Source organism: Mauremys reevesii, linkage group 3 (genome assembly GCF_016161935.1).
Source record: "Mauremys reevesii isolate NIE-2019 linkage group 3, ASM1616193v1, whole genome shotgun sequence".
In the NCBI taxonomy this organism is placed as follows: Eukaryota; Metazoa; Chordata; order Testudines; family Geoemydidae; genus Mauremys; species Mauremys reevesii.
The window spans coordinates 113,326,721-113,350,698 of NC_052625.1; the positions used below are offsets into that span (position 1 = coordinate 113,326,721).

General features: G+C 39.2%; 1 protein-coding gene across 13 annotated transcripts in view; it reads right to left on the reverse strand.

The window, feature by feature from the left end:
* The window catches only part of LAMA2 (laminin subunit alpha 2), a 477,311-nt gene that overhangs the window by 139,037 nt on the left and 314,296 nt on the right, over window positions 1–23,978 (reverse strand). For 12 of the 13 annotated variants that reach the window (XM_039528773.1, XM_039528772.1, XM_039528762.1 and 9 more), the window contains 6 exons: window positions 21,164–21,375; window positions 15,692–15,798; window positions 10,844–11,024; window positions 6,288–6,424; window positions 3,344–3,580; window positions 1,632–1,775 (listed from right to left, as the gene is read on the reverse strand). In XM_039528773.1, the coding sequence (XP_039384707.1) occupies window positions 1,632–1,775; window positions 3,344–3,580; window positions 6,288–6,424; window positions 10,844–11,024; window positions 15,692–15,798; window positions 21,164–21,375 (1,018 nt within the window). The remainder of the gene's footprint in view (window positions 1–1,631; window positions 1,776–3,343; window positions 3,581–6,287; window positions 6,425–10,843; window positions 11,025–15,691; window positions 15,799–21,163; window positions 21,376–23,978) is intronic. The other variant, XM_039528768.1, reaches the window with a different exon arrangement.

Consider the following 23,978-nt stretch of genomic DNA (forward strand, 5'->3'; position numbering starts at 1 on the left):
TGTGAACCTGTACCACAATAAAAATATCTCCTTTTCCAGGTCTAATCTGTTTTGGGTCTCAGGCAAGTGTATGAACTCTTGTACTGCACAGCTCCACTTGCATCTCTTTCATTTAAAATTCAAACAAATTACTGTGTTCTCAAATACACTAAACTGTGTGAGCTCAAAAGTCACACTGATTGGATAATGTAATGGTATTCCACAACTATTTAGATGTTCGCAACCTCACTGAAAGAAAATCAATAATATGCCAGCCAAATCATTGCTGTGGTCAAAAGAAAACGGGAATAACTTCTGCCCAGAATTACTGAGATTGTTCATAGAAAGCATGCGGCAAGCTGGACAAACACAGAGAGAACAATAAAATAAAAAGCAGAAATGTAGACAACATAATGCTAAGGAGTCAGGAACAACAATTAAGCCAATGAAAAATCACATCTGAGTTTCACAAGATGTCATTTGGGCACTGAGGAAGATGAGAGGCCCAACATGGTATTCAATTTTTGTGCTGATTGTATTCTCAGGAGCTGCTGTGCAGTGACAGAACACAGAAGTATTCTTTCCAGCTGCCAACTTCAAAGTCATGTTCCTGGAGGTGGGTCTTGCCACCTTTCACCAAGTACATCAGCCAGCAAGAAAATGGTTTACACACGTGAACTACATTAAAGATTTTCATCAGCCGTATGAAGTTTGTGAATTTGTGGCTTTTCAAATGGCAATGACTCTGTTTTGAGATAGACTGGAGTATTCAAAACTATAAAGGCCTAGGTAGCCTACAATGTGAATCTGCAAAGTCTTGTTTAAATCTCAGAATTCAGAGAAGGGCGAATAAAGAAAAGGGAACAGCTTTAAATAATGCTTCAGCTTTATACCCTCATGTAAAGACCAAAACAGAGTTTGCAAAAGGATTGATGCTTTCATTAGCTTTGTGGCATGACTGGTGTTATCACCTTCCTTTCAACCCAACCCATGTCGGATGATAAAGCTGCACCAACACAGCTAATCTGGAATCCCTCTCCGTCTACCAGGAGGAAGAAAAGTGCTAGAGATAAACAGCGGACTTCAGTCACCAGGACTGTCAATCCAACATGGGATCTGTGGTACCCCTCTCTTCTGAGGGGACAGGTCTTTTGTTGTTCAAGTGGGCTCCACCCACCAACCCAGGATTTAAATAGATTAGCATCTGTCAGAAGCACGACTTTAAAAAAAATTATAAGGGGAAAAATGAGGAGTTAATCAAATCAAATCGACATATTTAACAACAAGCAACAATGACCCTGGTATATGGTTAGGGAACTGTGCAACAAGTTCAGATTCTCGTCTCTGTGTCAGTGCTCTATGGCGCTGGATCGTCACAGTACAATTTTCCCACACTTGAGTACACTGCTTTTTACTGGGTTTTAATAGCTTTACTTTGGCTTGACATCTATTACACTATCAAACCATTTTTTTTAATGCTTTGACCCTGATTGTCTAATGGAACATGCTCCTCTCTCTACTTCTCAAAGTACTCAGGGGAAAAGATTGCTTAAACGTGTTGCCATTTCCTAGCTACCTCTCTGTGCCTGACTAAAAGAAGCCAGCAGGAAACAACATTATCACATTACACGGCTCAGCAGTTCCCTACTCACCCACATGCGGATCAGCCCCTTTGCCTCACTGCACTGAGTAGTCAGGCCAAAGCAATAGCAGCTGTTGCAGCCAAGTGGGTTTTTGGCATAGAGTCCAAACATTCCAGACCTGCACCTGTCACAACGGACACCTTCCACGTTAACCTGCAAGAGAAAGAGCATGGGGAAGAGCTTTATTTAGACACACCAAAAAACAAAACCAACCCCCTGCCCCACATCCCACGCACAATAAAGGGGTTTGGATGAGAACAGTAGGTTTAAGGAAAAATTTAAGGCTTAAGGTTTTCAGCCTCCAATCACACATATCTCAGTCCTCTATCCACTAGATAAGTATGGGCAGAGGATGCTGGCTCCATGTTGGTTGAGGTACTTGTAGGAAAACAAATTGCACTTTTGATATGGAGTGCTTAACAGCTTATTGATAAAATCAGTGGAATTATGCCCTCCAAAATTGATGGGTTAATCAAACCTTTTGTCTGCTATGAGTTTATCTTGACACATCAGAATAATTAAGGTATGGTACTAACTGTACTAGCTGAGGAATTTATTTTTATAGAAATATCAAGGGTGGAAAAATGTTCCCACTTTCTTTCTTCGTCTGATTGTTTTTCTGCATCATTGAACAATATTTAAAGGGCTGAAATGTGCAGCTATTCACTGTTGGAATGTCAATACTTTTAATTCCACTATGCCATTATTCCCAATAAAGAAAGCTAGACTGTGTAGCACTGGATGTACCCATCATTTACACTGAGCCTTTTTGAAAGGATTTTTATACCAATTCTGTGGCATTTTAACACTCACAGGCAATATTAAGGAGCTGAATATTTTATTTAAAGAATAATGTCAACATAAAACATGCCAGGAAAAAAAATCTCTATTTCTATTACTAATAGCAAATCAGAGTATTAAAATTGAAAGAATATTGACTATCTAATTTCATTTACACCATTTGTTTAACTTTTTTTCTATCAACCTTAAATGGTCAATGTCACTGCTTTTGCTCCTACTCAGTTACGGTTTCTGGTTTCTGGAGCTCCATGCTGTTGTGTTTAGACTCACAATCATGCCAGGATCACATAAATTAAAACAACTGCTTTCATCAAAATTTTAAAAACCAAGCAACCAGAGAAAACATTTCTTTTATAAGGCTTTGTAAAACACCCTTTCTCCCTTTGGGAGCTATAGTTTAGGCTTAAAATGTGTCAACTAATGTCCATTTGGTAAAAGAATTATCAAGCAATAATAGTAATTTCAGCTCCCTCTTCCTTAATTACTAGCTCTCTACTCTCTCTACGTGTCTGGATGTTGAAACAGAATGAAGGATCCTAAAATGGAGTCACTCCAATGAGATGAGTATTAATGTGACAAATTCTATAGCCCTTACTGAACAAAGCTCCCATTGAAGTCAATGTCCCAGTAAGGATTAATTAAGGACTATGGGATATGGCCCAAATGTTGCTATCACCCAAAAAGTCACTCTAATTTGCTAAAGAGCTGGTTCTGTGCACTGAATATGGTCATCATGGTAACAGTTCTGTAAGGACAGGAAGAAAGACATACAATAAGAAAAAAAATCTAAGTTGAGGCCACATTTGGGAACGTGCTTTATTAAAGGTTAGTAGATGAAAGAGCAACATATTAACCCCCATTAACTTTGAAGCAGGTTCCAATGGCACCATTAAGTCAGCTTGCATACCTCATTGCCTTACCTTGCAGCTACATTGCCCTGTACCATCAACACATGAACATTGTTCCATCTCTGCATCACAAGTCTGAGGATCAGTCCCTGCCAGAAAGCAGTCACAGAGAATGCACTGTGGGTATTTCCAATATCCCGGTCTGCACAGCGTGCATTTGTCCCCAGAGAATTTAGGGTGGCAGGAGCAGCACCCTGTATCTAGATTACACTGGAAACTGAGGGATCCAACCACACTGCAGTCACAGGCCTATAAAGAAGAGAGACACCACATTAGATTTTAATCACATTTCTTGTAGGAAGTCTTGTCATTTGCAGCCATAGATGAACACAGGTTACTTGGGAGTTCGTATACATGAATGTATTTCCAGTGTTAACAGCAGTGCATCTGTATCAGAAGGCCGCAATCTAGTTCGGGTAAGGGAGGGGCCAGGAGTGAAAAGTACATGTATTTACAATATTGTTTTCATCATATTTTATTTATCACTTGAGGTTTATGCATTGTAAATGAACCAGTCTAGTAGCCGGGTGTGCAGTAGCAGAGTGAGAAATATAATGTGCTTTGTTAAACCCACAAACAAATCTTGACATCTGGTGCAGGGCAGTCTTAGACAACACTGCCAGAACTGCAGCTGTCAAAGGTCTCAATCCCAATGCCACTGAGTCTCACCAGAGCTAGTGCAATGGTTATTAATTATGTTCCAGTGCATGGACAACACATTTCACAGTGCAGACAGAACTGACTTTGTAAAGGGTCCTATAGAGAAGCAGGTAGTAAGAGAAGCTGAAGACCTCCAAAGGGTAGAAGAATCAATCCCTAAGTAGTATCGGTAATGCTAGCAGAGAACATTCAATTTAATCAGTGGTAGGATGGGAGCCTCATATCAAGAAAACTTTGCCTGCAATAGCAACATTGTTCCAGTGCCAATAGTACAAGTTGCCACAGTAACTGGCATGGACACACGCTCACTAAAATTAAAGAAGCAAAGCTGGCAGGGAGAGGGACAAAATTTGCAGATTTAGTTTCCACTCAAAATTAAAATCTTGTTAACATGACTAGCTACAGCATCCCATCTGAATTCAAAAGACCTGCTCACAGCACAGGTCATTTATATGACAGACACATACTCAATCTTTACTGACTGCAACAGAAACACTAATGGTTAGCAAATGTTTGACAGGCTGCTGTATAGTCTAAGAATTAAAACCTTTTCAAAGCAGTAGGCTTATTCAATAAGTTATGCTGGAAGATAAATCCCAGAGAACAAATTGTTCACCACACACAGAGATAGCTCGGGGTACAATATCAAAACCTAAATAACAATCACATATGTTTCTTTTGCAAGGAACCAGTTTTATGCAGCATTCTCCAGCCTGAGAGTTATGAGAGACTCTGAAACCTGCTCCACTAAGAGCTCAAGTGGAGTGGGCATTCACACCTCACCTTGGAGAAATTAGTTGCAACACGCTAGAAGGGAAGATGTGACTGATATATCATTATTAATTTCGGTAGTGCCATAGCAGCTGCCATGCTAATACACTCATACAAAAGACAAACAGAGAATGGATTCCACAACTCAGACAAGGGTCTTCACCCCTATTAGGCTGGTTTCAAGCCAAGCATTCTATATTGCAGCAGAAAGACAAAGATTTTTACAAGAGGAGCTTTAAACACACAGAGAAAAGATTCTACATAATTAGTTAGCAGCTTGAACTAGATGAGAAACAACCCTTTAAGGAAGGTCATTAATGGGTATATGACTACATTCAGGCAATGCACTCTCTTCTGGCATAATTGCAGCAGTATTAAACCCCATTTTGTCAAGGTGAGTGGCAGAGAGGAGCAGATATTTGAACGTGGCATAATATTCACTGTCACTAGTTTTCAGCCTTGGCTGAATGATACTCACCTTACTTCAGTGCATGTCATTACCATATCTTTCAAATCCTCCCCCTGCCTGTCTCACATCCTCTCATCTTTTCATTCCCTCTCCTTTCTTCTCTTCTCCTTCCCTTCTTTCTCTTTCTTAACTCTTGTGACAAACTCTTGTGGGATTTAGATGCTCATAAGAAGGTTTACACATCTCTTAAAATAGAAGCATACAACCCGGTTTAGAAAGCACTTTTTAATTTCCAACTATTACCAAGTCAAAGACCCAGACTGTATAAAGGAGATGCTCTCAGATTCATGGGTGTTGTGTGCCATGGTAATTATGAACTTGTAATCACTGGTAACCCCCTAGGTGGAGTTTGAAGGGCTGGTCACCTGCCAGAGCCCTTCCTGAAGTCAGGGTGTGATCTCTGGTAAGCTTATTAGCACATGTGTAGGTTCTGTTATTATTTTTAGTGTGTTTTCTCTGTAGTGCTTTCATCTTAAGAAGAAATGCACTTGCTTTGAAAGAGCTGCATGGTAACTTAACTGTGGGCAGTTATGCTGTTTATAGTCTCTGAGGAAGGAAGGCAAAGCAGCTTCCAGAGTCAGTCTGCGTTGCTGATGAATTCACAGTGTAGGCAGGGAGCTGTGCAGCCTGCTCATCAGTAGGGAGAGAAATGTGGATCTCCGCCCAAGAGAGGTGATCGCTGGAGTGCTAGAAGACTAAGAGTGGGTGTCCTTGATGGACCAGAGTAGGAAATACAGGTACAGTTGCCCTGAACTGTGACAGTAATCTTCCCTAGAATACAGAAATTATAAACAAACAATATCCAACAGCTTCAGCATGGATGAACGTATGGTACAAACAGATCTGCTGATGCAGCAAATAACAGATTGCATTCCAGGACAGAGTCTGCAGTATTCAGATACAGGTCATCAGCACCTGCCCTGATTGATACCAAAACTCACAAATGCAACCATGTGGCTCTTTACAAGCCTAGAATTGCATTGTAGCTTCAAACTACTGTACTTTACCCCATAAAAAGCATGGAAAACACAGAGAGAAAATAAGAGATCCACTCACCTTGCACCCACTGACAATGTCATGACCCCAGTAATTTGGTGCACATTTATCACACTTCTCTCCTATGGTATTGGGAGGGCACACACAGCGGCCAGTGACTGGATCACAATTATTACCAAGATGGGAACACTCGCAAGCTTCAGGGGAGAGAGAGAGAGAGAAATAAAACAGAGATAAAGTCACCCTCCCTCCCTGACATATAGAGAGCAAGGTTAAGTCCATTTTCATCAGAGCTTTCACTACATGACACTTTTCTGTTGTCATATCTATATCTATATGAAATAAAGTTATTCTTTCCTCTTTTTCCCTTTTGAAGTCTAAGGGTTTCTCTCCATTTCTTCTTGTTCTCTGGAATTTCTCTGCAGAGAGGCTGACTTGTAGCCAAGCACCTCTATTTTAAGAGGGAGATCTTTAAAAAAAATCTAATCTTCCTGGCTCCCCTTCTTTTCATCCTTTTGCCTCCAAAGAGGTGACAGAAAGATAAAAAAGGAGGCAGTCTGATTAAATATCCCACCACTGAACTGGTTGCCACTCCAAGTGGCACTAATACTGTGGACAGCAGAAACCCCACATTCGCCACTGGGATCCCCTTTAGTTGCATCTGCATCAGAAGCAGTTAAATCAGTAGAACAGAAATCCATTTCTCTTTCTTCACCACATTCTGATTTTAATGGCTCTGTAATAAACTCTTCAAACAAAATTAGACTCTGATTTAAAATAAAATTGTAAGTTTAGAACAACGTAGTACAGCAATAGAAGAAATAAATCAATGAGCTGGATGATAAAATCCAGGATTTTTATGAAGAGAATGATAGCACTAAAGCTCTAACTGGAGCACTTATCAGAGATAATGTTCTATTCATAGTAAACCAGAATTTATGGAAAAAATGATTAAATCTACAAATGTTTGGATTCTGGGTATTCCCAACTAATTGTGATTGAAGAACTATCAGTTAAAGTTTCAGCTCTTTTAACTTTATTGGCTGGAACTGAGTCATCTTAAAATATAATGAGCCAGATTATGGTCAATCGAACACTTCCATGAAGGCTGGCACAGGACAACTCTTGACTATACATCATGGATAGCATCTTGGGTGGGAGAGCTGCTTTCACAGGTGGGTGAGTGGGGGCTCTGACCAATGCAACTGCATCAGTGTGCTGGAAGAAGTAATTTGCTCCAGGTCCATAGATTCACAGATTATAAAGCCACTGGTATCATCTAGTCTGACCTCCTGTATGATACAAGCCACAGGACTTCCCTAAATTAATTCCTGTTTGAATTGGAGCATATTTTTTAGATTAACAGCCAGTCTTCATTTAAAAATTGTCAATGATGGAGAATCCACTACCACACTTGGTAAGTTGTTCCAATGGTTACTGACCCCCATTGTTAAAAATATAGATAGTGCAGGAACAGGGTTGGCACAGGAACTCCACCCTCCTTCCCACACTCCCCACTACAGCAGAAAGGGAATGTTCTCTGGTCTATTTCTAGGGCAGCACAACAATGTAGGCATGAAGGATAGCTCAGTGGTTTAAGCATCAGCCTGCTTAAACCCAGAGTTGTGAGTTCAATCCTTGAGGGGGCCATTTAGGGATCTGGGGCAAAAATCTGTCTGGGGATTGGTCCTGCTTTGAGCAGGGGGGTTGGACTAGATGACCTACTGAGGTCCCTTCCAATGCTGATATTCTATGAATGTACTACCCCTTACTTAGGGTTTGTGGCACAAGCATAATTTAGCTCACTGAACAGATAAAATATACCAATAAAAAGCCTTCTATTGTTATATTGTAATATTTCTACCCCAACCAGAACTAGATAATGAGCATGGCATGAAGATGTAACAGTTGGCTGGGGGTTGGTAGAAATTGATCTCTCTAAAACAAATCAACTGCTGCAGAAAATTATTAAACTTTTGCCTTGAACCTACAATGACCTTCATGCAGATGGACTCCTGTGCCCACACAGCTCCACTGACTGCATGCTGGCATAGAGGCCCAGCCATGCGGAGCTCACTGATGGACTGAGTCTTTGTCACTTGAATTCTCTTCTCTGGATTTCCAGACTTTAGTACTATTCCCTACAAATGTTATTTAATTAAAAATAAATTGATATTATAATACACAATAATTTTAGAGTAAGACCTTAATAAAATAAATAATAATAATAAAAGCAGAATTCATTTGTTGTAAGTGAAGAACTGGATTCACATGTAGAAATCTCATACATCTTTTCTCTATAGATGTCAATAATATATTGTGATACTTTGTTTTTCTACAATATACCTTTGTAGGTTTTATGTTTTTTTTTATTATGCCAAAAATCTCTAAATTACATTCCTCTTGGATAAATGCTAGATAAAAGAGGCCCAATATTTTATTCTACACTTAACTGTCTCTTTGGTGCTCATTTTCATGGACTTTTTTCTAGCATGATTTGATATACTTAAAAACATTCCATCTTTTCTATGTGATTCATTATTCAATTCCTGTATTTTTTGTCTTTTGAAATAACATATAAAAAGCTTACTAAAAATAAATGGGGGGGGGGACTGCATTTTTAACAGAATTCCTTCCTGTCTGTTTTCTTCAGTTTAGAACTTCTAAAAATTGGAGTCTTCCTGACATTTTGAGTAGCTGGATTTTTTTTTCAATGGCTTTCTCATCTGGTACAAAACAAATATATTTCTGTCAAAAAACCAAAACAAAAATAAAACCCCTCCTAAAAGAAAAAACTCCCTTTTTACCTGGATTGCTTTCCCAGCTTAATATACTGTCTTAAACTTTGTCTTTTTGTGTTTGGAGAAACAGAATGTAAGATTTTAATGTAAAATCTCATTTATTGTCCTTTCATGCCCCTTGCCCAACTACATGAAAAACATTTTGTAATGAGTGGGGAAAACATGTATTTAAGTGTTCTGATTATCTGTAGGATGATTAAAGACAGAAAGATTTCACAAAAGGAATGTGCTTTCTAGTTCTGTGACTGTTAGAAGAAGAGACCAATCATTAGGGTTGGCCAGAAAACAAGAATTCCATTTAATGAAAAACCTTGAGGTTTCCACATTTGGTTCTGCTCCAATGTGGAATGAAACCAAAACTTTCAAAACTGAGCTAGAGACAGAGATACTAACTCTAGATTTGGGACATGTACTAACCACTGGGCTATAAGTGTCAGGACCTCGCTCTGCCCCAATGAATAGTTAATTATTTACACAAAGTGGAACAGCTCCAACAGGACCGATCAACAGAAGCAGAGTCTGATTCTATAGCCCAGTACTTTAGGCACTCCCTAGGAAGCAGGAAAGCCAAGTTCAAGTCTCTGCTATCCCAGATTTGGACCAGGGACTTGAACCTGGGTATTCCATATCCCACATGAGTTCCCCAAACACTGGGCTCCTGGCTAGTCTGGGTGGGTCTTGAGCTCTCTCTACCCCTCCCCAAAGAAATATAGAGCTGAGAATCTTTCTCAACAGAAGCTTTGCTGAAACTGATATGTTTCTGTTTCAGCACACTGGCATTTCCTGACAAAAAATATTTTGTTGGAAAATTCCTGACCAGCTCTACCAATCATGAACTCCATTCACAGTTCTCTTGTTTTACGTGCTAAGAGCCTGATGATGGCAGTTACTGTTAGAGATGAGTGAATAACTGATTTTTTGGTTCACAGGAATTTTTGGAAAAAATGAACAAAAAATTAATTTCAGGTAGAACTGAACAGTAAAATTGTGAAAATTTGGGTGAATTTAAAAAAATCAGTTTCAGATGAAACAAAACTGATTTTGTTTCCCATTCCTTTCAAGGGCTTATTTAACAAAATGGCCAAACAAGGAAGGGGTACTGCTGCTCCCCTCCCTATAACTTTAGCCCTGTGGTTAGTTCACAGGGGATGTGGGAGACCTAGATTCAATTCCCACTCTGGCTAATGTAGAGAGTGAATTTGAACAGGGGTCTCCCACCATCCAGAAGACTGCCCAAGCCGCTGGAATATGGGATAGTCTGGTGTGGGTCTTCTCTCAGTCTCATCTGTTGAAGCTATTCCTTACTTCATGGCTAGTCAGTAAGTCTCCCATATCCTAGGTGAGTGCCCTAGCTACCAGGACAGTGTCCTTTTCAGTCTCTTTACTCCTTATTCAGAGCAGGGACTTAAACCTGGCTCTCACACATTCCTGGTGCCCTAGCCACTGGGCTATTGTAGGGCTCACTCTCTGACCAGAAATTCCATCCATGATCTGAGAAACCTTCCCGATTGATCATTTCCGCAAAAAGTTTACATGAATCACCATTTTCCAATCAAAAATTGTTTAATTTAAAAATTCCTGACCAGCTCTGTCCCTATGCCTTTTATGCCTACCCATGTTACAGCAGCTTGGCTATAAAAAGAGGTAAGAGTGGCTCACTCCATATTATCCTGTTTTCTCTCTGTATGCAGCTCGGCTCATAGCAATGGCCCCACCTTAGATATAGCATAGGATAGTCCAAGGAAGAACATGCTACAGATTGAGAAGGGAAAAGTCTGCAACAAGCCATTAAATGGGACCTGATTGTTTACGTACGAGTGCATCCTCCTTCTTCAAAGTTATAAAACCCATGAGCACAGCGATCGCATTTCTTTCCTGCTACGCCAGGCTGGCAATGGCACTGTCCGTTCTCATCACAGTCGAAGGATTTGGAACCAAAAGAATTGCAGTTACAGGGAACACATCCTCTAGACGACTGTAGACCAAATGTTCCAGGCTGCCACATAAGACAGAGGAAGAGCATTTAGTATAGACAATGTCTATCCACAGAACAAAGAGTTGAACAGTAAAAGTGCTGGGGGCAGAGGGTTTATTTGAGTTCTTTCCTCCTCAACGGCAATAAGAATAATCTGAAATAAATTACAAATAAAGGACCAGACCCTAAAGCCTGAGGACATGATGTATCTTGCTGGCTCTGATCTGAGTAAGGACTTAAGGATTTGATCCAATGTTTATTATAATTAGGGCACTTTGTGTCGCTGTGTAAGCCTGCTGAATTTTCCTATGATGTCTGTTTCTAGAGCCTTCCTACACATGCAGAAATGGAAGGCAATCAGATTGCAAACAACCTCCCAAAGACATACTCATAAGGCATCCCTAAGTATAGCAATTTATTTCAATGGGGAGATTTTGAAGTCTGCTCTAAAAGATCACTTGTAGAACTTTGCCATTTAACCTGGCTGGAATGCCGGCTCCATCTTGCTGAACTGAGTATTTGGATTGTGATATTATTGAAGGTTATAGTCATAAGCTAACTGAATAAATACAAATACTGACTTGTGCTTCAGCACAGTCTGCTATACGCTTTGTACATTATCATTATGATTTTTATTACATTTGTCTGATTTAAGGCCCATTCTTGCTCCCACAGAAGGGAAACAGGATGGAATGGGAGGATAGATTTCACCTCCTTGGGCCAGGGACCATTTCTCACACATTTGTCAAACTGTATATATGACTACAGCACTCTGTGAATAATGCATAGAGATAACTTACAAAAAACAACGGAACCCTCTATTTTGCTGCCAAATGGGGGTGGGGGAATGAGGGATAAGGAAGCATCAGGGTAAAATTCACAGGCCAAATTCAGCTATGGTATAAGCAAGTGCAACTTTATTTACTTCAATGTGAGTTGCATTCTTTTATTCTAGTTTTGAGTGTTGTCCAGTATTTTCAGGGCAATTAAATAGCTCTGACAGCTGAAGATAAAGCTATCCAATGAGCCTTTTGTTTCTCTTCTTTTTATTCTTTTACTTTTTCTGCAATAACCGCTACAGGGGCCTTCCAAAATCAAAACCTGAAGACAAAGATTCTACAAAAGTTGAATATCAGTGGTTATAACACTAAGTAGCTTCCCCCCCTTAACCCAATCTGTATAAGGTGAAAATACTTGTGAAGAAAGGAAGATAAGGCTTTAATATATATCACAATGGACAGATCTATACTGAGCTTTCGGCTGATAGGTTAAACTGCTGACACTGAATCAGCTGAACAGAAGTTCTATGGCAGCACAAAATTCTTTGTATTAAAATGATGAGTTCAATTTTTACATTAGGTGTATATTTACTGTGAATATGACAGGGAAAACAAACTTTGCATATAGTGATTTTGTCATTAAAGTGCATGAGGCTGTAGAAGTGGAGTATTTTTGTTTAGCTGAGTTGATTTTCAGAGAATGTTAAACTCCAGAACACTGTGGATTTCATGTTATGGCACAACATTTAAGGAAAAATCCAGGTAGCTAGCTTGCTACATCTCAGTGAATGGAGACAGTGAAAAATTAGATATAAAAGAATTAAAACTATTAGTTAATATTATTTCACACTGACATTAAATAATGGAGAAAGGAGAAAAAATGTATTACTGCGTAACCTAGATTAATAGGGTTAGATCCTCAGCTGGTGTAAATCAGTGTAGGTTGGTTGAAGTCAATGAAGTTACAGCACCTGAGGCAAACTCTGTAACCCTCTGCTGTATGTGTGAAACCCCATTGTTTTCAATGAAATACCATGCTTGCAACTAAGGCCTGCGTACTGAAATCTGATCCAGGAAGGAGGAATCCTCAGATACCACACTGCCATAGGGATCACCTACATGGATCAGATTGCTGGAACAGGTCATCTGGGCAGAGGCCAACTGGAAGAATCATGTGAAAACTAATGAAGGATCATACATATAACAAGTAATTATCCAAATCTTCATTTCCAAATTCTATAGTGATATGCTACACTGGTATGTACCTTAGCATGATGAAACATAACAGAGAGAAAGGAATACCCAAACTCATGTGATTAAATTTCCAGGTCCAATTAAATCTACAGACCATCTTTAAAGATTTCTTTCATAAGAGGAAGAAATAGAATTCAAAAGAAGAAATGTGAATATGCAAAATCTCAGGACAGACATTCAGATTAATGCAGCGAAGTAAGCATAACCCAGCATGCAGCTCAGCTCTCAATGAAAGGTTTGATAGGATCTAATAAATTCTGTTTATCAGGGTGAAAAACAGTAATATTGGCTCACAGGCTAGAACTGCACAGCGTGAACGAAGGAAAGAAGGATCACCAGCATACTGTATTTTCTACAGTGATGAGTTTTGCAGAGTGAAAAGCATTCTGATAAATCATGCAGTCCCCCCCAGATTAATCCTCAATAAAATCTATTTATATACTTAAATTAATACTCTATTTTATAAGAATCACATTTAACAGGGAGCAAATTTCTCACTTCCAAGATCCTGGATAAAAAAAAAAGGAGCGTGCTGAATCTTTCTGAATATACTATGATGTTTTGTCCTTATGATGGATGTTTGTGTGTGTGTAATATATGTGCAAATAGTATGTATGTATATGGTTTGGGGTAACAAAATTATATCCTAAACACTTCCATTTAGGAACAGGGCATTATAATTACACCAGCTTCAAAAAAGACTGCTTTGACTAGACATGAAAAATAACAAGACTTTCCTGATAATTGTTTTCAGTTTGGGAAATAGATTCCTCAAATAAGCACTTTAGCCAATAAAAGAAGTCAGCCCAAGTAGCTAGCATGTGAATTACTGAAAACTCAAAGTCTACTACACATGATGCTCCAGAATTCCTACATATGTTCATCACCACCAGGGTTGATCCTTCTCCTGGGCTAAACTTCTTGGTATCTGGAATCAGTAAAGATATAGAGTGAAATCCTGCCCAGATAAAGTCAGTGGCAACACTCCCATTGACTTCAATGGGGCCAGGATTTCACCCATAATTTCTGTGTGTGTCACTATTGATTATGTTATCTCTAGACTTATTTTGGTATTTATGGTTTTGCCTATATTGTGCTTTGGGCTAGGTTCAATCCTGAAAGAGTGTAAATATTTCAGAAGTCTGCATTTGTACCATGTCATATTCCTAAACCTGTGGCTTCTTGATAAACTGTTAATTTAGCATAACACAGAATGGGTGTAAAACCCTCCAACCACTATTTGGGAGTCCCCATGCACAAACAAAAGCTGAAATCCAGCCCATGCATCACACAGGTTTTCTGATTACCAAAGCGACAGGCCTGTAAGCACCCCGGGGGCACCCGCTGGTACCAGTGAAGCCCCATCTCTGAGAAGGGACTTGGATTTGCTGAGTGGCCCGTCGATTTTCTTTCCGTTTATGCACCTGTCTGCTCTCACAGCGTTTACCCATGAATCCTGATTTGCAGTTGCATCTCCCCGACATATCACAGCGCAGTGACATGGATCTTAAAGGACTGCAGCCACAGGGTATGCAGAATTGCTTTTCTGGGGCCCACAAATAGTTGGGCTTTAGGAGTGAAAGGCAAAAGATAGTTAGCCAACAAAGGCAGAGAAGTGATATGGAAAGATGTTGACAAAAAAGTGCAGCATTAAACAAAGATTAGCCCTGCATCTACCATCTGATAATGTACTTATGAAACAAAATACACAAAACATTGCATTTCATAATGGAACTAAAATATAAACTCTATGGTTAGTATTAACTAGCTTTAATTATTGTATGTGCATATTGTACAGCAAAGGACAAATTCTTCCCTCTGTTACACCTGGTATGTTCCACTGATATCAGTGGGGCCCCCTTGACTAAAACCTTTGATTAATGTTGAAAATTGAAGTGGGGCATTTATGAAGGCCTTGATCCAGAAATCTACTTGAGTAAGTACACAGCTAAGCGTGGAAATAATCCATTCCATTTCCATAGAATTCCTCACGTGCTTTAAATTAGGCACCTGCTTAGGTGTTTAAACAGAGAGGGGCCAAAGCCAGGAGTTCTTACTCGGCAGTCTGTGGAGCTACAATATCTATGAAGCATTTCCTAGTGGTCTGAAGAACAAAACACTTTGAAAATCAAGGATTTGGGGACTGGGCTGTTGGGTGGGTCCATAAAAGAAACTGTCTTTTGCAGTGTTTTCCACTTTTGAATTAATGCACCAAGACAAAAGGCAGTTTTGCCATGAAAATCTTCATGCCATGAAAATCTTCACAATGCATAAAGCACAAAATTCAATGCAGAGATAAGCATTTGCTTTTTTGCAAATCAGCCAGTCTCTTTTGAGGCAGTAATTTTTTCCTCAGGGCTCTCATATGTATTACCTTTTTTCATATACATTAAGTATTGATATATAATTTTCAGGTGACTTAGATTAAAAAGGTATACATGTTCATTACACAGAAAGTGGCATATTCATTTAGTGCTGAGTTTTCCTCCAGAAAACTCCCGGAATACACACTGATCTCCTGCTATAGTAATAAAAGCATTTAACTTTTGTTTTTCTTTGCCTGGAACAATCCATCATATTTTTCAAGTGGAAAAGCACTTAGTCATGTCAAACAGTGGAGAAGAGTTACATGAAATCCCAGTTCTGATTACTCACCTTACACTCATCACAGCGACGCCCCACAACATTGGGCTTGCACTCACACTGCCCTGTCTGAGAGTTGCAGATCTCTGAGAATGAGCCATTGATGTTGCACTGACACGCTACAGGGAAACAGAGTTGTCACAATGCACTTTGTGAGGACATGAAATGCATAACAAGTGAAAGATTACACTCCAATTCCCTAACAGTTTTTTTAAGCCAAGCATTTACAGTATTAGACTTATAACTGGCAAGGTCCTGTGAGGTGCTGATCACCTTAGACTCTCACTGAAGACAAAGGCGATTCAGGGTACTCAAGTATCAGAGGGGTAGCCGTGTTAGTCTGGATCTGTAAAAGCAGCAAAGAATCCTGTGGCACCTTATAGACTAACAGACGTTTTGGGGCATGAGCTGTCGTGGGTGAATACCCACTTCGTCGGATGCATGCATCCGACGAAGTGGGTATTCACCCACGACAGCTCATGCCCCAAAACGTCTGTTAGTCTATAAGGTGCCACAGGATTCAGGGTACTCAGCACATTATAGAATCAAACCTTATGTTAGGATTAGTGCACCTCTAACTGTACATTACAAAACTATATGCACACTGAGGAATTTTGCTTCGAAATAAACCAAATCATTTGCATGTCACCAGAATCCAAAAATAGAAGGAGAGCATACTATTATGGACATGTTCATCTATAATCAAGGGTCTGAAACTTTTACTTCCTACTCTATAGATTATATGCTCAAAAGCTCATGGAAAGCTAAGGAATGAGGAAAAGAGATCTGCTGAAATTCACTGCTTTTAAAGAGCAGCCTGTCCACTGTACCAAATCTTCATATCAGCAGGATGGTGGATGAGTAGCAATGGAAAGGTACAGGGTTGAGGTTTAGAGAGTAGCTTGTTGTAATGCCCAAAGATGAAACTGGAGATCATATGCTTCCATGCCTCCATCTCAGCAACAGGCAATGTAACTCAGGTAGGCCCCCTGCTGCCATTGCCTGGCCCCCATCCAACCCACGCCCAATCCCGCTTTGAAAGAGCTATGGAAAGGAGTTACTGCTTCTCAAGGCAGTATACTTTTGGATGCATTGCATCCTAAGTTCTGATGCTCTGAGAGAGGAAGAACTTGATGCACAGCGAGGCTATTGTACCAACTCCTCCTCCTCCCACTCCCTTTGATCATGCCTCTCAGTCACACAGACCAGAGAATATGATGGTGAGGAATGTGACCATATAGACACTTTTCACATCCCCCTTCCCCTCCATGAACAGGACCATTTGTCTCCCTTCTTCCCCAGGAGAGGAGTGCATATAGTCCTATCCTTTTTATAGTGTACATTCCCTCTGCCTATCAGGTCCCTGCTCCAGTATCTTTTGCCCCTGCCAGCTTCCCTGAATGCCTGTTTCTGGTCCTTTTCTCGACCCAACTTGACAGTTTCATTTTAAGAAACACTTGTATTCCCAACAGTACACATTGTGATCACTATTAAAAAGTTAGCATCTCACATACCACCACATGGCATTTCAGATACTGCAGTTGTTCCTAGTCTATGTATGGAGAAATACTGCAGTCGTCTCACATGACTGTGTCAGATCTGCAGATAAATGCTGGCTCTTATACAGAATGGTATTTTCTGATTTTTTTTGATGTGCTATGTGATGATTGTCACTTCATAACAAAAGACTGCGGATTTTATAACTTGTGAGTCTATTCATTGTCCCATTTTCCTAGGTCTTTAAATAAGCACTTCAGATACTGGAATAAATACATACATAAATTAAAAACTGTACTATCCTAATGTCTTTTTTGTAACAAGCAAAGCTTGTTGATGTCTTCAGAATGCTTTAATCTACTTACATTTGGGGATATATTTAATATAATACAAATATTTAAAACCTCTTCTCCTGTAGATTATATCGCTTGTCCCCACTTTTCCCTGATTTTTTTCCCTGGGTGCATCTTTGGCCCACTTCCCTCACCTTTGTATCCACCATTCCTCCTTATTGCCTCCCAGATTGTTTACTTTTAAAAAGTATCTACATTCCAAAAAGGATACATAATGATTATTATTACATACCTGCTTCAAAATAGCTTTCTAATTCTCAGGTCAACAGTGTAAGATGATACACTTGTAAACCTCCATTCTTAAAAGCATAACACAGGTTGTCAGCATGTAATATATATATATAATATATATATATATATATATTATATATATATATATTACATGCATTATATATATATATATATATATATATATTACATACAACCTCCATTCTTAAAAGCATAACACAGGTTGTCAGCATGTAATATATATATATATAATATATATATATATATTATATATATATATTACATGCTGACAACCTGTGTTATGCTTTTAAGAATGGAGGTTTACAAGTGTATCATCTTACACTGTTGACCTGAGAATTAGAAAGCTATTTTGAAGCAGGTATGTAATAATAATCATTATGTATCCTTTTGGAATATATATATATATATATATATATATATATATATATATATATATATATATATATATATATATATATATATATATATAGTAAGTCTATTGAGGGCTTCATTGGATTTTTGTATGTCACACATTTCCAAATATGGTATCTCAAGAATTTAAGACAGAAATTAGACTTTTTACACAGATCAGGTTACGTTGTTAATATCATCATACTCAAAATTCCACACAGTGTCCTCCTACTTTGACTACAGATGAGCTCTTGAGAAGGAGTGTAATACAGTGGTTAGGGCAGAAGTTGGAAGTCAAGAGTCTGGTTCTTTTTCCCAGTCCTGCCACTGGGCACGAGTAGGAGTAGCATGTATTTAGTAGTCTCCTCTGCTAAATTACAGATCCACACAATAAACTGTATTTATCTCACTTACATACTGCTCACTGATTCACCTCCACTGTTATTATCCAAAACTCTGAGCAACTTCAAAAAGTTGCCATTTAATAAAATAGCCTGTCAGGGAAATGTTTTGTTCTTTCCAGCAAATATGGAAATTTCCCCCCAAATTACATTGGTCAAAATCTACTATTCATATCATATACACAAACACTCACTCATCTATCTTTATCTACAGTATGGTACACACACATACACATCATTACACAATTTTTCTCATCTCATCCAACTGTGATATTACCAGGATAATTGCTAGCTGTTTTCTCTGCCAGATTGTGCTGTTTCACACTACTATCACTAAAAACCAACCCAGAAGAATCAAATCAAATAGGCTTAGGACATTTGTTCAATATTCTTAGATTTGAATTTTTTTTAAAATACACTATGAAATTCAGAAATGTTGATAATATACAGCTGGGCCATCATTTGAAATGGCTAATGCAAATGACAATAGAATTCTACTTAAGAAAGAGCAGGAAACATTTCAAACAAGAATCTCAGCGCAAAATTCATGCTTTGCAGTACTCTTGGATTTCGCTCTTTGATAAAAAGTGAAAATTGAAAACAACCAAGTAAAGTCATAGTCCCTCTGATATTGTAGCTGCAGGGCAAACTTCATGGAATGCTGCTAAAGAAATATAAAATGTTATGCAAAAAGAAAATCCACATGAAAGATGGAGAGAAAATAAAGGCAAGGTAACTGTGAACACAAGGATATGAATACATTGAAAGGCTCTACTGTCATCATAACTACCAAAGCAACAATTGTAATTCTGCATTAAAATGTATTTATAACACTTTTTATTTTTTATTATATGTTTTCATCATACTCCAGATACCTCCCCTTTGCAGCTGCCACTGTTGCAGAAATGTTCAAAGCTTCAGCCATGTCAATGTCTGAGGGAGGGCGAGGCAATACTGGGAACTGTGACTGCACCTGTAGTTTGATTTGTGAAATGCACTGCTTTTTATGTGACATTGTATACATAAAGTCTTAAATCATGAATTATTAACCAGTTCTGAGACCACTTGTGAATGCTGAATTTTTAGCACTGTCTAGGCGTAGAATATTTGGGAAACCCTTTTGTTAGTCATGTCACCGCTTTGTGCCTCAGTTTCCCCATCTATAAAAACAGGAGAATGATACTGACCATCTTTGCAAAGCTCTTTGATGAGGAAAAGTGCTACATAGAAGCTAGATATTAGCATTATAATTTTGCATATACATACTGTGTATAGAGATAGGTATACATACATATCTGACCATATCTTTAGCTATATACACACACAAAATATTTTTATGCACCCATACGGCTTATGGACACACATGTATATCCACACAATGGAAAAAATTGATAACTTGTCAATAACAATGCTTTGAAATCCTTCATAAAAGTCACTCTATGCACAAAGAACAAAATGCTTTACAATAATTAATTCAACCCCTGATGGAGAGAAGTATTATAATTGCATACCAATTAAATATATTGCTAAGTAAAGACCAACGTTTTCAAAGGAGGCCTCTCATTTGGGGTACAGGCAGTCCTTGGACTTGCGATACAACTGGTTCCTGAAAATAGCATTGTAAGTCGAAATGTAGTAACTCAGAACCGCAATCCTCGCCATTGTGGGACCAAGTGTCGTAAAGTCAAAACCAAGTGCCGTAAGTTGAATCAGGGTGTCAGTTCAGAAGCATCGTAAGTGCCATTCGTCGTAAATCAAACATCGTAAAGTCGAGGACTCCCTGTACTTCCATTTTGGGATGTCCAACTTGAAATACAAGTGGTTTGATATTCAGGGGTACTGACCACAATCCTAATTTAATTTAAAGGGAGTTGGTGGTGCTCAGAACGTATGGGAAAGAGTCCTTAGAGTTGGGGTCCCAAACTAAGGTACCCAAATTTTACAGACCACTTTTGAAACTGTCTCTCTAAATGACTTTCCCACTATCAAACTACAAGTCAGTATCAGATAAAACTACAAACCACAGTAGTGATGGCCCAAAGTTTCATATTCTAGCCAAATGCTCTAGAAACTGCAACCTATGCAGCATACTGCAGTAAAACAATTGCCTGAGTCTCTTCTAATTTACACTAGTTTTACACCGATGTAACTAAATTGGCCTCTGTGGCCTTCTGATTTATCCCAGTGAAAGGGGAGAATCAAGTCCTAAATGAAGTAAAATGTCCAACCAGTGGGCCTGAAAAACACATGGTCTTAATAGTAAATGGCAGTTGTGTTTACCGATTACTGTATCTCTTAAAACACCATTTTAAAAATGTAGCCCCTGCTGCAATACCAAACACACAGATTTATCCTTGTCACTGTTCATGTGTAGCAGGATGCTTTTCAACAATTTCTACTTTCTATATACTCACTGAAATCTCTCCTTCCACATATATAGATATAGATATATAGCATCATTTTTACTTATATAAATATATTGAATCACTCACATGCATGCCTCCCCCTCACACACACATATCTCAGGTACTCATTAGTTATGTGGCTATGGAATATATCAGTTCTGTCAGGAGCAGCCAGAGTTCAGGACTTACATTGACAATTCTTTGGATCAAGAGCATCTCCAAAATATCCATCAGCGCACCTTTCACAGTATTGACCTGTTATACCAGGTTTACATATCAGGCAAGCTCCAGATAAGCTGTCACAGCTGCCAGGAACGGAGAAGTCAAGGTTGTCATTACACTGGCAGGGCTGGCATGATCCTCCTGGTATTAAAGGTTGTCCAAAATAGCCATCTGCGCACCTAAGACAAGAGATACTATCAATCAAGGTACTTACATAGTCCTGTTAGGAGAAATGTTTACAGTTTCGTTGTCTCACTAATCACTAAGGACGGTTTGATTTGCTTTCAAGTATTTGTTTTCTTTTAAGTGCCTTAAAAAAACAGCACTGTAGATACAGAACCAGCTGAAATCCTGCCAGCTCTGCTAGTAATTGGATTTCAGTGGGGGTGGGGGAATCTTGTCACTGGCACTGAAGACGAGACAAAAGCATAATAAGAAATCTGTCTATTACTCCAGAGGAATTCAGGTCCATGCTGGAAAGGCTTTGTACAGCACATCATGTGTAGCTATCCAAGTAGGCTGCTTTTCTGTACTCACTAATCAGGAAGACTGACAATTCCCCACCCCCACCTCAATCCCTAGCCATAAAATCTTTTTGGGGAAAACAAGTTCACCTGATAATAGAGCAGCAAATTTATTTGTTTTCCTAATAAAATAAAATAAAACAAAACAATAAACACCAAATCTGCTACATGGAACAATTTGTTTAATATTAGAGGGATGTATGTCTGTCACACAGAGGTCATGTAGAATGAACTCAGTAATGCAGGAACCACGTAGTTGTAGCTATGTAAGATATACTGCACATTGAAAATTTCAAAATAGGGATGTTAAAAAAGTCACCTATTTTTCAATTTACTGATCAGTTGCTTTCTATAGGTCACGTGTAAAACATTACTGAATCTGAATGAACATTACTGCATGTTTTGAAAGTGTATCTTTACTGTTGCAGCCCATTTTCTATCTATATTCAGGTCTGCTCTCCCTTTCCATTGCATTTGCTCACACTTCATAGTAAGACCAACTTGTATAGGGAGAAGTAAAAGGAGGAATGTAAAAATCTCCTAGTTCAGGCTAATATTGTTGTTCATGTCATCTCATAAGAATTCAGACTAACATAAAGGAATGCTAAAACTCTACTAACTGCCATGTTATTTAAGCCAGTGTCTCCAACTAGCTGACAGCTCCATCTCATCACATACTGGGCAGGATACATGAGCAAGGATCTTGTGCATCATGCCTGGATATATCCATACATCTCCACTACACTTTCCCTCTCAGAACTTCAGAGGCAACTTCACTCATTTCCTTCAAATTCACCCTTTCTTTGCACTCAGCACATCCCATCAAGGTTTCTAGAGGGATCCTAACACTTTTATTGTAATACTGTCTTATGAAACGGTTATTAGTTTCAATACTAACAGAGCTCATAAAGTGCTGGATGATTGAGATTGGAGAGCAAATTCTATCTGGATCTGATCAAATATCTATCTGTAGCAGGATGCTATACAATTTAAATATATTTTTTCCTATTCCCATCATATCTAAAATTGAAAACGATTACAGGCTAGATTATGTAAGCCTTACTCACACAAACAGTCCAAAAGGGACTATCCGTATAGGTCAGTGGTGGGCAACCTGAAGCCCATGGGCTGCATGTGGCCCGTCAGGGTAATACATGCATATATTATCTTGAACCATGAATACATTTTGAAAGTAGGGGGAAGCCTAGGGCAGTGGTTCCCAACTAGGAGTCCGGGGGCCCCTGGGGGGGCCGTGAGCAGGTTTCAGTGGGACCTCCAACCATGACCAGTGTTAGACTTGCTGGGGTCCAGGGCAGAAAGCCGAAGCCCCACAAGGTGGGCCCTGAGCCCTGCCACCCGGGGCTGAAGCCAAAGCCTAAACAACTGAGCTTCACAGGGGCCCCTGTGGCATGGGGCACCAAGCAATTGCCCTGCTTGCTACCCCTTAACGCCGGTCCTGGCTTTTATAAGCAGAAAACCAGTTGTTGTGGCACAGGTGGGCCATTAAGTTTTTATAGTATGGGGTGCGGGGAGCTCAGAAAGAAAAAGGTTGAGAACCCCTGAACTAGGGTATCTTCAGCATAGAACTAAGGTGTTTTCCCCCTCCCCAACAGTTGCAGGTGACCATTAAAATAATCCACTTTCACTAATCCTGTATGTGCTTTCTTTAAAACATCTCCACTTCAGCTATTCTTGTCTGATTCAGTGTGCTATGTGCCTTTGGGAAGGCTCATGTAAATGAAGAGCAAAACTTTGTGTGACATGGAAAGTAAACTTCCTGCATTAAGGGGAAAAAATCTTATAAAATGCTGATTAATGACTAAGAGCTTTATGGATAGAGTGAGAGAAAGAATTGTTGTAATACTCTTTCAGTATTTTTCTTCTTTCCATTCCACTCACTTTTCTGTACCCTCCACTTAATATGTATCCTGTGACTGACATTAAGACCAAAATGCTAGTGTACCAAGCTTGCGTCCTCAGCACTCTCATGTATGGTGAGGAAATTTGGACAACATATGCTCATCAGGAAAAAAGGTTGAACAGTTTCCACCTACGCTGTTTACACCACATACTCAACACCAAATGGCAAGATAAAGTCACCAACACAGAGGTTTTCAAAGGGCAAATTTACCAACTGTGACAGCCCTGCTCAAGCAAAGACGATTGCGTTGGCTGGAGTAGGTTGGAAATCTTGGCATGTGATTGTCATAAACATACAGCTAAGGGTAGCATAAAATCCCTCTTTACCCTGTAAAGGG